The sequence below is a fragment of the Alosa pseudoharengus genome, unplaced genomic scaffold (assembly GCF_046254945.1).
Source record: "Alosa pseudoharengus isolate Yale_2024_CS ecotype anadromous, Long Island Sound unplaced genomic scaffold, YU_APseudo_1.1 YU_APseudo_1.1_scf_2, whole genome shotgun sequence".
Taxonomy (NCBI): domain Eukaryota; kingdom Metazoa; phylum Chordata; class Actinopteri; order Clupeiformes; family Clupeidae; genus Alosa; species Alosa pseudoharengus.
The window spans coordinates 20312137-20328209 of record NW_027468663.1 but is presented as its reverse complement, the minus strand read 5'-3'; the positions used below and the strand labels follow the sequence as shown (position 1 = coordinate 20328209).

The window sequence follows — 16073 nt, the reverse complement described above, 5'->3', positions numbered from 1 at the left end:
GACTTTTCTATTCATTTTTTCCAACTTTAGACATGTCCAGAGGGGATCGTAAAAGAGAAAAGTTGTATCTAACACTTACATTGGTCACAATGTGGCAATACTTCAGAAAAATGAAAAATGGGTTTACATTTTACGCTGCCCTTCCAAAAGGGTAATGAAATTAGTATTTGTATGGACAAATCGCTACTTAGGGTTCCAAGTTGTTGTTGCGTTGACATGCCTCTTGATTGTGTTAGAGATAATACCTCTATTTCCTCCAAGGGCAGCAAAACATAAAGCAGAAGAGAACAGAGAAGCATGGAGAACACGTCTGATCTGACTTGCAGTACTTCTCACTTTAGGTATCCACTCTTCACAGCAACATACAGTCTGGTGTTGCTTGTGGGCCTGCCACTGAATGCTTTCTCCCTGTGGAAACTTGTGCGTCGAATAGGGCTTAAGTCAGTGCCAGTTATTTACATGGCGAACTTGGCACTGTCTGATCTGCTCTTCACACTCTCTCTGCCATTGCGGATCCTCTACTTCTCCACGGGTGTGTGGAACTTGAGCAACATCAGCTGCATGATTCCTGGGACCCTGTTCGCAGTCAACCTCTACTCCAGTTCTTTGTTCATCACCTTGATCAGTGTGGATCGTATGCTGGCTGTGGTGTACCCACTACGCTCGCGCTCCGTGCGCACTCGCTTTGTCTCCTGGGTGGCGAGCGTGGCAGTGTGGATAGGCATCGCCGGTCTGTCTGTTCCAGTGGCCTTAAACCATGGGGTCAACAACGATACAGACTGCAGGGTCAGCCGCTGCTTTGAGCACTTCTCTCCTGCTGAGTGGGGAAAAGGTTTTTACATCCTTTGCCTTATTTCAACGTTGGGGATTTTTATTCCTTTCGGAATTATCTTCGGTTGCACCATTGCCATCATCCGAAAGCTGCGAGACAGAGCTCAGTCCACCTCAAAGGGCATATCGGAGACCAATCTGGACAGGAGCAAGATGGTGAGGCTGTTCCTGACAAATTTGCTCATCTATACTGTATGCTTCATTCCATTCCATGTTGCCTTTATTCTCTATGGGTTGTACAAGCTGAAGAAGTTGGAATACAACTATTTTGATGTCCAGACTGTAACCATGTGCTTGGCCAGCACCAACAGCTGCTTGGACCCACTAATCTATTACTTCAGCTCCATTAACATTCAAGGAAACAAGATCGCTGAGAACGGTCCTACCAGAGCGCTGAATTTAGAAAGACCTGAAGAGACTTTGATGATGTAAGATAAGTATTATGTTCTAATGACAAACCAATTTAGCAGATCTCAATGCATCCATGTGTCCCTGTTTAATTGTGTGGTACACACGATGCCACAGTACACATACAGCACAATGTTCTTTTTGTTTTTGTCTTATCTACCTGGGAACTAACTATCTACAGTAGTTCCTCAGAAAACACTTCAGCCACACAGTACAGCAGAATTAAAACAGAAAAGCATCATTTTGTACATACAAGTCAGCAAACCTTACTTATTGTGTATTAGTCTATTACAAAATTGTAGCCTTCATTCCACCTGTGTTTTTCAAATGCATTTCATTAAACATTTTTCACTGAATTTCAGTTATGGTGTGATGTGTGAACTTTTTTATGCATGAAAAAGGAACATGCCATAAATATCAAGCATCAGACATCCTCAATTAAAACACTGACCAAAAGTGAAACATCCCTTTAAGCAGTTTATTTCTAAGTAGTAGGAATTTTACAAGCAGATGGAACAGAAGATAGAGGAAGAACAGAGACAAGGTCACTAATAAAAATAGGATGATACATTCCCTTTAGTCTGTAACACAATCAGCCCTAACTGCAGTGTCTGATCATGAAGAGAATACTAGCTTTGCCAGAGAAACATTCTGCCATGCAATTCAGATGAAACTGAGAGTGGAAAATTAATATGACTGCTATGCAACAGCAGACATCAATTGTAGATTGATTAAAAAGAGGTATACTTGACATGAAAAAAGCTACCACAGCCTGTACATAGGGTTTCTGCTCTACAACATGTCTGATGAAAGCACAGATGACTATATAATGATATCATGTACTGCACATTGTCTACAGTATTCAAAATAATTTACTGACAAGTTTGAAGAAATGCTTGACTGGAACGCGCATTAGCACATATAAAAAAAAAAAAGTGGGAGAAATTTTTACTTAACAAGCTACCATTATGCAACACTGATCTTGATACATGAAATTATTAAGATATGAAAATTGAGATATATTGCTTCTATACACTGCAAAATAATACAGAACTTGACACTAGGCAAACAAGTAAATTCTAAAATATGAGGTATGTTTTGGCTTCATGACAATATCTTCATATTTTGGATTTCCTAATAATCAGAAGTTTACATGTGCCTCCAGAAAATCTAAACCTGGAGGAACAGACAACATAATACAAAACAAACAAACCTTAAAACAAAGTCAGTGCATAGTACACGCGGCATATTCATACCAGGCATCCCAATACCGTATAGACATTGCACATCAAAAGGGTAAAAGAATGAAAGAAAAAGGAAAAAATAAAATTACAACACACATAAAAATCAGACAGTCTTCCCTAAATGTTAAGGAATATTGGATAAATCCACTAACCAACTTGGGACATATTACAGTGGGTTCAAAGGATTTTGCAGATCACAATTATAGGTAAACAATGTTATGTTTACAAAAAAAAAAGGTCATGAAAATCACAATCTAAGATTACATTACATTCTTACTCAAGACAGAATAAAAAAAAATAACACAAATACATTACACAACATTTAGTGTACCATGCAGGTTAAAGTGCAATCAAGCTGAATGGAGAGAAGATCCAGTGGACAGTGTGGGACTTCACTGGCTGTGATGCGGGTGTGGGAGAGGACAGAGGAGCGAATTTACGCTCGGTCGCAGATGACTGTCTCCACCACAAATGTGTTTGCAAAATGGCGAATATTGTGACAGTTTCTGGTCTCACGTCGGTCAATGCCTGTACAAGATAGAGATCAGCTGTTGTCACTTCTCTTGAAACATACACTCTTGAAAACAAATGTGTTGAAAACAACACAACTTGCGAACAGATAGGGACAACACAGTTTGTGTTGTTTCCAACACATTGCTTTTGTTATTTGTTACACAATATGTGTTGAACATAACACAACTTGCATTGAAAACAATACAACTTTTATTGTTTTTTAACACATCTCCGTGTCCAGATAGGGACAACACAGTTTGTGTTGTTTCCAACACATTCGTTTAAGAGTGTACAACATTTCTACACATTATACACTACTCACAAAAAGTTAGGGATATCTGGCTTTCGGGTGAAATTTAATGTTTCAGTACAGAAAGTACTGAAACATTGAACTGTTGGACATGCATATTCAAAAGTTAGGTTATAGTGGATATTAGGTTCATCCTGAAATTCCACACGAAAGCAGAATATCCCTGACTTTTTGTGAGTAGTGTACTTCATTGACACTGCTGGGCAGGTGAGGAGTTCCTGTTTTCTTTCTTATTTTACTTCATTTTAATATCTACACATCGGTTGACTAACATTTTTTTTTTCTTTCTACGCCTGAAAATGATAAGCACGCTTATCTACCCCATTTCTGCCAGTTCTAACTTTACTTTGTGGTTCATTTATATGGTCTTCATTTCCTGTTTCTCATGCCTCGTGCCTCATAAGAAGTAGTAGAAAAACTTCTAAACCTGAGACATCAACTGCTGTGAAAAAGCAGTGAGAAGAGTTATACTGACAGCAGATCTATGCCGCCCCACATTCTGCTGCAAGCAAACGGCTGCCCACTCACACACACAAGCGCACAAACCAACGCACACAAGTAGACGCAGCAGTTCCGGCTGTGCCCACACATCACGTTAATAAGGAAGTCCACAGTGTACACTCAGTGAGTCACCCACTCACACACTCGCCAGTCACTAACGTATTCGCTGGGAGAATAGCCATGCCAGGACTGTTGCGTGAGCAGGCTGCTGGTTGGCGGCCAGGCTGTCTGTACCTACGCATGCCTCGGGGGCGGGATTCCTCGTTAGATCATCATCAGTGAGAGGAGGATTAACCATTTCCTGTGTCTATCACCCGTCCCTACACTGATGCCATCCTCTCAAGGCCAGAAATCTTTTTTTCCCCCAGAAATCTTTTGAAATCACATCACCCACAAAAAAAGAGGAGAACACAAAGCTGACATGACACGACAGAAGTGAGAGAGGGAGGTGAGTACTCACGCCTCCGAGTGCTGCGCCTCCTCAGTCTGTAGGTTTCTTTGCCGTAGCAGAGTCTGTGGATGAACGGCCCCAGCTGCCGCAGGCTGCGCACACGGCCAGTCACCATCATCTCCTCTTGGACTATGTAGGTCTGGGGCAGGTATGTACCCTTCTGTGAAACACAGAACAAGGGTGTCAGCACCTGGGAAGCTTGATCCAGTAACTCAACCCTGTCCAACTCAGTCGTATCTCATGTCATGGCCCAAGGTGAAGTACAGTTAATATACATTTTATCCAAACTAACTTGACGCAGTCATGGCATGCATTTTTAAGAAAGTAAAGTGACAAATGGCCTAAATGTTGTTGGTTCTTTGTTCTACAATGCATTCACATAGAGGGCATCTGTGTGAGGAAGTGCAACAAAAGCCATATAGAAATCCCCTTACCTTGACATTTACAAGTAGCTCCCACAGACTTCTTGGAGGCATGACAATAGTGGTGTTTAACTCAATGACGTAGCACTTGTCCAATGCAATGTCATAATAAGCAGTCAGACCCTACAATTATTGAAATGGAGAACACGATAAACAATTTTGCAACACAGGAGGACCACAACTACAAAACCCAGCTAAGCTGGAGCAACAAAACTTAAACCAGCTTACAAAATAAAAAAGTAAGGTGTTTTAACTATCAAATGTATTGGGGGTGACAAAAATACATACTTTCTAACTTTCTTGAAAATTTAATTTGTATTACAAACTTAACATAATTTACCCTGGGTGAATCCAGACAAACCTGTAAGCAAATTTGAATTTGCTCTGCGAACAGGTATGTCTGGGTTCACCCATGCTAAACATCATTCCTTAGTTTGCAGGAATCATCGTACCCGATGAAAGTCATGTATGATATCCGCGGGGTCACTTCCACCAAAGTCAGGCATTGGGACACTGATTTGCTCATAGTTGTCTTGTAGGTAGATGCCAACGTTCTCTTCCAGCTCCTGACGGCCATGTATTGGAGCATGCACACCCGTGTCCTCATACAGCATATGGCAGTTGAAGAGCACATCTTCTGGCATCTGAGAGAACGTCTTTGGAAAAAAGGAGGCATACAGCATACAATTAAAATTGGACACCTTAAGGACTTACGTCTCATCATCATAATATCATAATCAGTCAAAAACTGAGGCTCACCTGAGAAATAAAGTAGTAGCGGTAAACATAAATTGATGCCAGCACCAGTCCAGACATGAAGACCACAAGGCCAAAGGTAAGACAACACAGACCATTAACTGGGGACTTCTTGGATTGAAGGGGAAGCACCAACTCTTCCTGTTAATATAATAATAAAAACAAACACATTATTATTAATCAATTATAACAGCTTTCTCCATTATGATGACCACCTCTTTTAAGTTGGTCTATCATGGTCGCTTCCGGTTATCGGCTAGTAATTGCCACTATCCTACACAGCCGACAAACTTGGGCACCGTCCCTCCGGGTTGGATTGAATGTGTGACGCCAGCATCTCAAGACGTCAGCATGAGCGTGAGCAATAGCTGCCCACCACAGTCTCTCGCTAAATCTGTCACCGGCACTCATCCTACGCGGGTTACACCGAGGATAAAAACGGCGAATAAAACAGATTTCCTATAGCGCCACTAGATTTGACTGGATGATATTTTTAGTAGCCTACTGTAGTGCATTCACACTCCATATTTGTACTGAGGCATCAATCGCGTCAGCATTCCATGGCAAATGGCAGGATGCATTGTGAATCCATGAACAAAAAAATATATTTGTTTAACGGAACGTCCTGCACGCTGCAAGTGCAGTTCAAGACGTTAAGTTATAGCCTTAAAAAAAAAAAAAAAAAAAAAATATATATATCTCAACATTAGTGTGCCATTGTAAGCCCCCGCCCCCAACCGATCTGCAGTGACATTGCAAACTAATCTGACACAATTAAATTCCACAGCAAAAAGCAACACTGTAACATTTGACACTTAGTAGGCGAACCACACGTTACATCTGACAAATTCATGTTACACTACTTTCCGTTGCAACAAAGATACTGTGGGCGCGTGTGTAAAATAACCTTGGAGAATGATAGATACCCTGCTACCTGCGATAATTAGCTGTTTTGAAAGGACGCATTGCTGGCTAATCTTTTTTTTTTTTTTTTTTTAAAGGTTCAGCTGATGGTTATAAAACGTCAAGAATGTATTCACTTTACCTGAACATTTTATTACAATGTAGACATAACACAAACGAAACGCCTTTTATCTGGCAACGCTCACATGCTAACTAAATGCTTTCACAACAAAGGGATGAGTACCAGCATTAGCAAGGCAAAGTAAACGAGTTACTTACATGTGGATAAGGCATATGAACCTCTTCCTTATCTGCATCGCTCTCCTTGTCAGGCTTCTGTGCCGTCACAGGTTGAAAAGCTATCTTCACCATAATTACTCTTCAATACTTCGATTCTCTGAATAACCTCAAATGTGATGCTGAGGGGAGCACCTTCACCAACTAAAATGAATGCGATGAAGCTGGTGAGCTCAGACAATTTAAAAAGAGTGCGTAAACTTCCGGGAGAATATCAAAACAAAAGTCACCTCGAATAGCAAGTCCTCTGTGACGTCAAAGTTATTCTTTTTTTTTTGCTCCTTGCTTCTTACTCTTGCTTTCTCACGTTAGACCATGGAGGTATTATATAGCGTTAGACCAATGCAATTTATGCCATAGGGGAGAACCGGCACAATTGTAACACTTTTTTATTTTTCCAATTCAAACTCGATTTACACAAAGACGATAGACTTGAGAGTTGTGAAATTTGACCAGAACAGAGTCGTAGGCTACATGTCTACTCCATGAAAGTTGAAACAAAATTAAAAAAAGATGTTATAGTTTGTCAATAATTTAACTTAACAGCCATAAAAAGTGCGGTACAGTTGTAACAGTAGCGTCATGAATGTAACAGTGCTAAAATCGTGAATCCTATAACATATTTTAACACAAAACAGTGCTGGGTTAAACAAAGAGCATCTGTTTTCATATAAAATCAAGAAAAAAAGTCCAAATGTATGACTGTTAAAGCTAATTTATTGCATTATTGATTAGCCATTGCAGACCATATTACGGTGTTATGCTAGCTCAAAATAACCTTTAAATGTGCTTATTTTGGCCATATCCACTTGATAAAACCAGTAAATATAGTTGATAAACTGCTTATTTCTTACATGTCTGAAGCATTTGGTCCAACAGTGATATTTCAAGTTGCTGTGTTAACTTTAATTGGGTGATGGCGGCACAAAAATCATAATCCATAACTCGCAATAGAAAGCGCGATAAAATCAGTTCATTTTGCCATAGAGACTGGTGTTACAACTGACCCGCACAGGTCATGTTTTTATTTTCATTTAATTGCATGTGCTGTGACTACATAAATCAAATGGGACTCATGTTAACTTGAAACAGAGGGACTGAAGATATGAATGACATGTGATTGAAGTCCACACGCTCAAATTTCACAAAGCAAACTTAAACAAACAGTTGCGGTTAAAAAATAAATAAAAAATCGCGATGCTTGAATTTTGCACCTTTTTGCTTAATATCTCTGGTCGTATTTATAGTAGACCATTCATATTTGGATGGCTGTACGATTATACATAATTACATGATATGTGTCTGTTTACGTTTCCGTAGCTACACCATATCTTGAGAATAAAACACTGTTACATTTGTACCGCTGTTACAATTGTACCAGTTCTCCCCTATTCGCCAACTGAAATATAACTAACTAAAGATAACTAACACAAGTTTATCACTAAATTGTAGCCTACCCAGAGGTTTAACACGTAGGCTACAAAGTATAAACTGTCTGCTGTATTCAAGCATTTAGCTGAAAAATAAGTAGGCTGGACTATCACCACATTTGAGACAGATGAGAAATATCGTTTGTTAATAAGGCAGGCTGGTCATTCTCATTAGTTTCACGAGCTGAAAAGTAAATTATTACAGAACCTTTAATTTGAAAATGGACAGATATGGTAGTAACATCCGAGTCTTATTTTGGTGCTATCGACTGGCGCGTTCGGATGGCGTCCAGATGGCGTTATCTACGCCATCCGGAAATGATAGGTCTATTAATGGACCTGGGCTATTCTTTATGTTATGAAATAAGCTACACCTTCTTGTGCGCACAAATATAGACAGATAGGGGGGGGGGGGGCTCAATTGAATTTTATATGGCTATATTAATATTTGTCATTAATATAGCATGGCTACATTATAATTATGGTTACTTTATATGCACAATCCATAGCCTTGAAATTCATTGAGTGGCAGAATAGAATCGTAGGCTTTTCCTCCAGGATTGTCATGACAATAATATGCCTATATGCTATATGCCTATTCATGCTTTGTTGATTAAAATAACCAAGTTACATTTACCTTGTATTATCTAGCATGAGTTTAGGCACTCAATTCAGGTGCACCACAGTCTTCTTGAAAATAAGCTCTCTTCATTGCCAGCATTCACTACGATTTCAGGTGAGTAGTTTAGGTGTTTATTCACCTATTTATTGGAAGTCGATATCTACTCCAGATGTTTTTTTTCGGTCTGACCATAAACATGGCAATAATTAACCATTTTCCTTGACAATGTTTTGGATTTACTTCAGTGCCAAATGCTTTCTAATGAGGCGGGTATCTCCAATGTATGGCGACGTCCAGATCTGATGACACGCCGTGCAAACCCCTATGTACATGGATAGATCTCAGTCTCAAGGTCTCAGTAGCATACAGACATCACACACAACATGCACTTACAGCATAAAAAGTAATATATGTTATGTGTGTTTTCAAACAGCATCAGAGGCACATGTCCGCCATATCCATTCATTTATTTCACTAACGTAAAACACATACAACACCGGATGTACGTGAAAGTAATTGTGGTGAATAATTACTTAATATTAACTTAGACTGGCAAACTTCAGGAACACTCAGGAATCAGGTTTATTCTGTTACAAGCAGAGAGGGTAAAAAAAATGGTCTATGGTCTATGTAGCCTAGGCCATGGCACAGAGGCCATGGCCTCTGCTGGATCAACCTCTCTCTCTCTTCTTCAGTACTCCATCTAGTTCTAATTCTTGTTCTTCTTACAATGCAAGTGAATCACTTTTGTATGGGTTAAACAAAGGAAGAATTTGGCGGCAAAACAATCCCACTTGGTTGGTTCTCCACTTGGCATCAGACACACCTACTCACACCCACTTCACACCTATCTGAATAGCATGAGGAGAGATATCTTATATATCAGAAATATCACTTATAGAATGTTCCAAACATTCTCACAATCAAATCATTACAATCCTTGTACTGAGACTATTACAATGATACCAAACATGAATATATTTACGAATAAAGAAAAACTCCAAAGTGCTCAGGAATTGTAGAAAAAAGATCTTGAAGGTGCTCTTTGGTGTGGGGAAAAACACACAAAATGTCATCAAAAGAAAAGGGAGTCCAAGGCACTCTTCTTCAAAAAATTATAAAAAGCCTTTATTTAAACATGGCTATTTTTTAAGTTAAAAAACATGATCTGAGCAGATCATGTTTTTTAACTTAAAAAATAGCCATGTTTAAATACATATATTTGTAATGTAATGTATAATGTATATTTACATTTCATGACACATGGATACATTATAGCAAGGTAACATCCTTTGTCTTGTGGATCTGATAACCCTTCGAACCAGTACCTTAGCATTTCATTGGGGGAGGGGAGGGTGTCTTTTGTTTAATGCCAAGAGGGGCCACATGGCTAACTAAACCCTAAAATAATTGCTATCATACGTCATTTGACAGTCCGAAAGCCGGCTGTCGTGAAACTGTCAGACATAACATGCCCCCCCCCCCCCCTTTCCCCAGGGAAAAACCCAAATCACATCCCTGAGAAGTAGTTACCAACATTTAAAACTCCCACTGGAACAAGCAGGAATAGAAACACTGTCAACAAAACACCAGACTAAAACGGCTGCAGCGGTGCAACCTGCAAACACTGTAAAACATGAAAGCATCACTCTTAAAAGCATTACTCCACATAGCCCGGTCTGACCCAGGCGTGAGTTGGTCGCCTGGCAGGGTCGTCAGGGCCAGTGGGACCATGCTGTAGGGAAATTTTAATTTCAAAATATCAATTTGGCTGGCATTGCATTTTGTTCCTATTAACATAAAAATGACTTTTGCACAGTTTTGAGTAATTCCATTTAGATTTAGGGGTGCCACCTAACACATGAACTTTGGCAAAATTTCGAAAAATTTGCAATTTTTAGTCTAATTGCCAAAAGTTGACCTGGAAATGTTGAGTACAGTGAACTTTTATACAGTAACATGTTCTATAGGGTTATCAAAGTAAAAGTTGTTTGTTTGCCCATTGGGCAACTTGGGCATTTCTCAGAATTCAACTTTCAAGATTCTCCATTCACTGTCATAAAGACAAAATGAATGGAGACCAATGGGACATGTTCACGTGGCCTTACCCTGAATTCTGTGCAGCAGTGATGGATGTCGGACACACATATAACATTTTATTGACTTTATTGTTAAACACAAAGGGCGATACTGACAAACTTAAAAGAACAAACCCTCTCTAGTGGCTAACTCACTGACTAACAGGACCTAATGGTAAGAGCTGACACTAACTAAACTCCGAACTTAACTGCTCAGTCTGTGCCAGAGTCTCTGCTCCACTGAGCAACATCACCAGGGAGAAAGAGAGATGGAATGGAACCTGAACTCTGAACCTAGCCAGTGTGTCTCCCCCCGGATATGTCTCCCCCACCCGCCACCCAAGAGTAACCGTCCTATTCAGGGATTAGCTTGGGTTTGCAGCGGCAAAGGTTTGGCTGTTGGTTGCGGTCATGTTCAACTCACACACACACACACACACACACACACACACACACACACACACACACACACACACACACACACACACACACACACACAAAGACACAGACACACACACACAGACAGAGACATACACACAAAGACACACACACACACACACACACACACACAGACACACACACACACACACACACACAGACACACACACACAGACACTCACACACAGACACACACACACAGACACAAAGACACAGACACAGACACACACAAAGACACACGCACACAGACACACACACACACAAAGACACACACACACACACACACAGACACACACACACAGACACAGACAGCCACACACACAGAGAGACATACACACAAAGACACACACACACACACATACACACACACAAAGACACAAAGACACACACACACACACACACACACACACAGAGACACACACACACACACACAGAGAGACACACACACACACAGAAACACACACACACACAAAGACAGACACACACACAAACACACACACACACAGACATACACACACACAGACATACACACACACACACACACACACACACATGTTCTCCATAGCCAAAGAGATAAATAGAGAAAGAGAGAATAAGGGATACAAAGGAGAAAAGAAAGACACACCCAGAGAAAGCGGATGAAAAAAGGAGAGACAGGGCCAGATGTATGTTTTTGTGCCCATGTCAGGCATATTTTATTCGCAAAGTGCACGTAAAAGCATGGCGAGGTATGTACAAACAGGCCGCACTGAGGAAAAAGTAGAGTGCCTGTCGTGGGAGCTGCAAATGGCTATTTGCGCTTTTCCGTGTCATGCATATGCATTCATAGGAGGGTCAGGGGAAAGTGGGAGTATCGCGCAAACACAGGAGACGACAAGTGCTAATAGCATTGATTAGGTATTCCGCCGTATGAAAACAGCGCATGTCTGTTTTGCAGTGAAAAACTTGCGCCTGTTAAAAGCAGGTGTAATCAAAATCGCGGTTGAATGCGTCTATTAAAGAAACTTTTAGAGACAGCTGAATAATTATTCAGAGCATCAGTTTTCTTCATTGTGCAATAAATAGTTCAAGTATTTTTAAGTAGATTCGTAGAACTACTAGGCCTACTCTGTATGTCGCTGCTCGTTGACATCTTATTATCATGTATGATCGCTAAAGTTTGTTTCTTTTTAATGTCACAATTGGTTAACTATTCAACTGCGCTTGTGGTTCAGCTGTGGGCATGCAATTAGCTTTGCAGAGGGGGTGGGGAAACAACTATATGATAGTAATATGTAATAACACATCCAACACAGATCAAGATCACCTCAAACAGAAAGATCACCTCCGTTTTCTTGAGCTGTAGTATTGTTTACCTCAGATCTCCATGGCGACCATTGAGCACTGTTAACCACTTTATCCAACAAAAACAGATGTGCGGTGGCACCCCTAAATCATAATGTACTGGAAAAATATTTTGCATGTGTTGTTTCTACATATATTGGAACACTTTTAGCATCCAGCCATATCAAAATTAAAAAATTGTGTTTTTTGATGCACCCTACCCCGGATGGGTCTCCGGACCCTGACCCAGTCCAGGGTGGTGAACGCCAGAGTTTGGACCCTGTGGGAACGGTCAAAGCGCTGCTTCATTCTGTGCTGCTGTGCTGTGACACTGTCGCGCAGTTGGCCGGATGACTGCCGCTGCACACCCTGTTGTGCGCTTGATGGAGGGCAAGCAGGGGCTCGAAGGCGATCCAACGGCAATGACAGCTCCCGTCCCAGCATGAGGCGCGCTGGAGAATTCTCTGTGGTGGAATGTTGAGTAGCTCGATAGCAGCACTCCGGCGAACCCTCCTGCACTAAGAATTGGAAGCCTTCTGCCAGGTGAGCTCTGATACCATTTTTCAGTGTCTGGTTCAGGCGTTCCACCCCCCCATTCGTCTGTGGGTTGTAGAAGGCAGTGCGATGAGAAAGTGTTGGTGATGCGGGACGCCATGGAGCTCACCACAAATGTCCATCTGAATATGCTCCCAGGGCCCTGCTGGCCACTGCAGTGGCTGGAGGGGCGGGGCCGGTGGAGGGCCCGTCTTGCCACTCACCAGGCACGCCGTACAGTCAATGACCATGGCTTCGATGTCCCCGTCTATTCCTGGCCACCATACCACCTCTCGGCATCGCTGCTTCACCCAGACGACGCCCAGGTGGCCTTCATGAGCCATGGCCAGTACCGGAGCCCGTAAGGCAAGGGGTACAACTGTGCGGTGGCCCCGGGCCACACAGTGATCGTTCCAGCAGAAACGCTCATCCTTAATGCGGGGAAAAGTTATACTGGTGAAGTCTCTCATACCAGCGATGGATGCGCAGGGGCCTGTGTCCTGATCTGGATGAAGCAAGCAGAGCTGTGAGCGCTAGGTGGTCTGTACGGAGAGTGAATGAACGGCCATACAAGTATATGTGCCAGCGCTCCAATGCCCAGACGCAGGCCAGGGCCTCTCTCTCCCCCACTGAGTACTTCTGCTCTGCTGAATTGAGGAGGCGAGGTGGGCAGGACTGGATGGCATGGGCAGCTGTTGGATGGCCTCCACATTGGAGTGTAGAGGGCAAAGTCCTTCTGGGGTCAGGTGAAACCCCACAAACTCCACCTCAGATGCAGAGAAGATGCATTTCTCCCCATTCAGTGTGAGGTCAGAGTGTCCAGTACCTGTGTCAGGCGTTGGTCGTGGATAGCAGGCATTGGTCCATGCACCACTATGTCGTCGAGAAAAATGACCACTCCAGGGATACCAGCAAAGATAGTAGACATTATCTTTTGAAAACAGCTAGGGGCGGAGCAAAGGCCAAAAGGCATCCTGGTATAGCGGAAGACACCTGCATGCGTGACAAATGCAGTGAGGTTACGACGATCTGGGTGCAGGGGAAACTGCAGGTACTGTAGCCCTGGCGGAAATCTAGCTTAGAAAATGTCTTGGAGCCATAAAACTGAGAGGTCAGTTCTTCTGCAGTGGGCAGCGGGTATTTATCTGGTACCACAGCCTTGTTCACCGCCCTTACACACACACACACACACACACACACACTCGCAAGCCACCTGTTTTATTTTTGGCAATCACCAGATTCGAGATCCATGGTGAGGCGTCGACTGGTTCGATGATGCCTGCTTCCATCAACTTTGAAAGCTCTTGCCAGGGGAATGCGTCGAAGGGGCTGTATGACTGGGTGCGTGTCCGTGTGCAGGAGAGGTTGATGCATGAAGGCTGAGAGGTAGACCAGGCCTGAAAAGAGCTGCAGCCATCGCTGTTCCCATGCTGAGCTGACCTGCAGGATCGGCGCCCCGCCGCTGTCCAGGAATGTGAAACCCAGGCTGGTGATGAGGTCCAGCCCCATGAGGTTAGCACCGTGCTGTGCCACCTGGAAGGTGAAGGTCGGGACGCATTTGCTCCCATGACGCACTGCACAGTTCAGGGAGCTAAATAGGGAGATCTTTGCTTTACCGTACCCATGTAGCACTGCAGATGGCGTCTGTAAAGTTATGTGGGGCAGGAAATGCTTGACTGTGGGCCAATTGAGAAGTGATACGGCCGCCCCAGTATCCAACAGCAGCGGTACACAGACTCCACCCAACTCCACAGTGCACGTCTTGAACGGTACACGGGCAGAGCTGACCGAATGTATGGGTGTGGGGCTTTCCAGTGTCTTTCCCGTGTCGTGGACCAGCCCGTGGTCCCACTGTGGCTGGTGCAGAGCGGCAAACCCTGGCAAAATGGTTGCTTCTCCCACAGCGTTGACACACCTGTCCTCTGGCGGGGCACTCGTGGGCTTTGGTGGAGTGTGAGGAAGAACCACAATCGGCACAGCCGCGGCGCTGCTGGCCACGTGTGCGGTCCACGTAGTGTTTCCCTGCGTCTCCCTCAGACGATGCTGGGCTAGGCGGGCGCTCAGGCTCCTCAACCTGTTGAGTTAAGGCGGGCTGCGTGAAAGCGCAGGAAGATAGGCTCACCCGGTAGTGCGAGGAACTGTGTAGGTGGTGGGATTAAAAAGTTCCATCCTCGTCGCCAATGTTTTGTATGTCATGTGTAATGTAAAATGTACATGTAGGATTACGCCCGAGAGAAGGACAAAAAGACAAGAAGAGGCAATTATGTCGGTATACCTCCCACCTGTATCTCTATCTGAAGAAGGCTAATAATTAGAATGCATGGCGTGCCTGTTGTTTTTCATATTGGTTAAAGTGTAACACCGGCAAAAATTGACCCGAGGGGCTTTTTCTGCATTAAAACACATCAAATAAGCCGTGGAGATAGTATTTTTCATTGATCAACCACTTCAGAGTTCGCCCCAAATCGCAAGTGGATTAGCTAAGGGCGGTGAGCTAAACGCTTCCCAAATAGCATTTTCATTTTTACCAGTAATATTGTTCAAAACAGCACCTAAACCTTGTCAGTAGCTTGCTCAGGGTCCCTACACATAGAACGAAGCATTGTGATTGTGACCCAGGAGAGACCATTCTGGTCAAGGAAACAACAGGAGGACCAATGGTGAATAAATGATAGTGACTCCAACATTGAAGTATTTAATGCATGGCCAGGCTCAAATCCTATCTAGAAGATATATATTGGAACTCACTGGTCACCATAAAATTCACCTTTGCACTAACACCATTAACCTGCGGTGTCTCCCAAGGATCAATCCTGAGGCCTCTGTTACTTAACCTCTATATGTTCCCACTTGGTCAAATAGACCAATCATACAGACAAATCAGATCTCCTATCAAAGTCATGCCGATGATACCCAAATCTACTATTGCCCTTTTTCCCAATGACCACAGTCCTCTTGGGTCTTTCTTCCAAAACACTGACCGGACAAAAAGAGGACAGATTAAAGATTACA

General features: G+C 42.8%; 2 protein-coding genes across 2 annotated transcripts; one reads left to right on the top strand and one right to left on the bottom strand.

Annotated features, from left to right (window-relative positions):
- Positions 1 to 207: 207 nt before the first annotated feature.
- On the top strand, positions 208 to 1542 carry lpar5a (lysophosphatidic acid receptor 5a). Its single transcript, XM_076295830.1, has one exon. It carries the CDS (start codon positions 298 to 300, stop codon positions 1261 to 1263), a length of 966 nt encoding a protein of 321 aa, XP_076151945.1. The 5' UTR covers positions 208 to 297; the 3' UTR covers positions 1264 to 1542.
- A 154-nt stretch (positions 1543 to 1696) lies between these two features.
- On the bottom strand, positions 1697 to 6799 carry itm2cb (integral membrane protein 2Cb). Its single transcript, XM_076294094.1, has 6 exons — positions 6619 to 6799; positions 5440 to 5577; positions 5133 to 5336; positions 4693 to 4803; positions 4268 to 4418; positions 1697 to 3011 (listed from the first exon to the last, which is right to left on the bottom strand). Exons 1-6 carry the CDS (start codon positions 6709 to 6711, stop codon positions 2920 to 2922), a joined length of 789 nt encoding a protein of 262 aa, XP_076150209.1. The 5' UTR covers positions 6712 to 6799; the 3' UTR covers positions 1697 to 2919.
- Positions 6800 to 16073: the final 9274 nt, after the last annotated feature.

Excerpts from the sequence above, each read along its gene's own strand:
- lpar5a (XM_076295830.1), top strand. The coding sequence starts at position 298 with ATGGAGAACACGTCTGATCTGACTTGCAGTACTTCTCACTTTAGGTAT.
- itm2cb (XM_076294094.1), bottom strand. The coding sequence starts at position 6,711 with ATGGTGAAGATAGCTTTTCAACCTGTGACGGCACAGAAGCCTGACAAG. Across the intron at positions 4,419-4,692 it reads AGCTACTTGTAAATGTCAAG|AAGGGTACATACCTGCCCCA; the intron begins GTAAGGGGATTT and ends TGTGTTTCACAG. Across the intron at positions 3,012-4,267 it reads GAGGCGCAGCACTCGGAGGC|GCATTGACCGACGTGAGACC; the intron begins GTGAGTACTCAC and ends TATCTTGTACAG.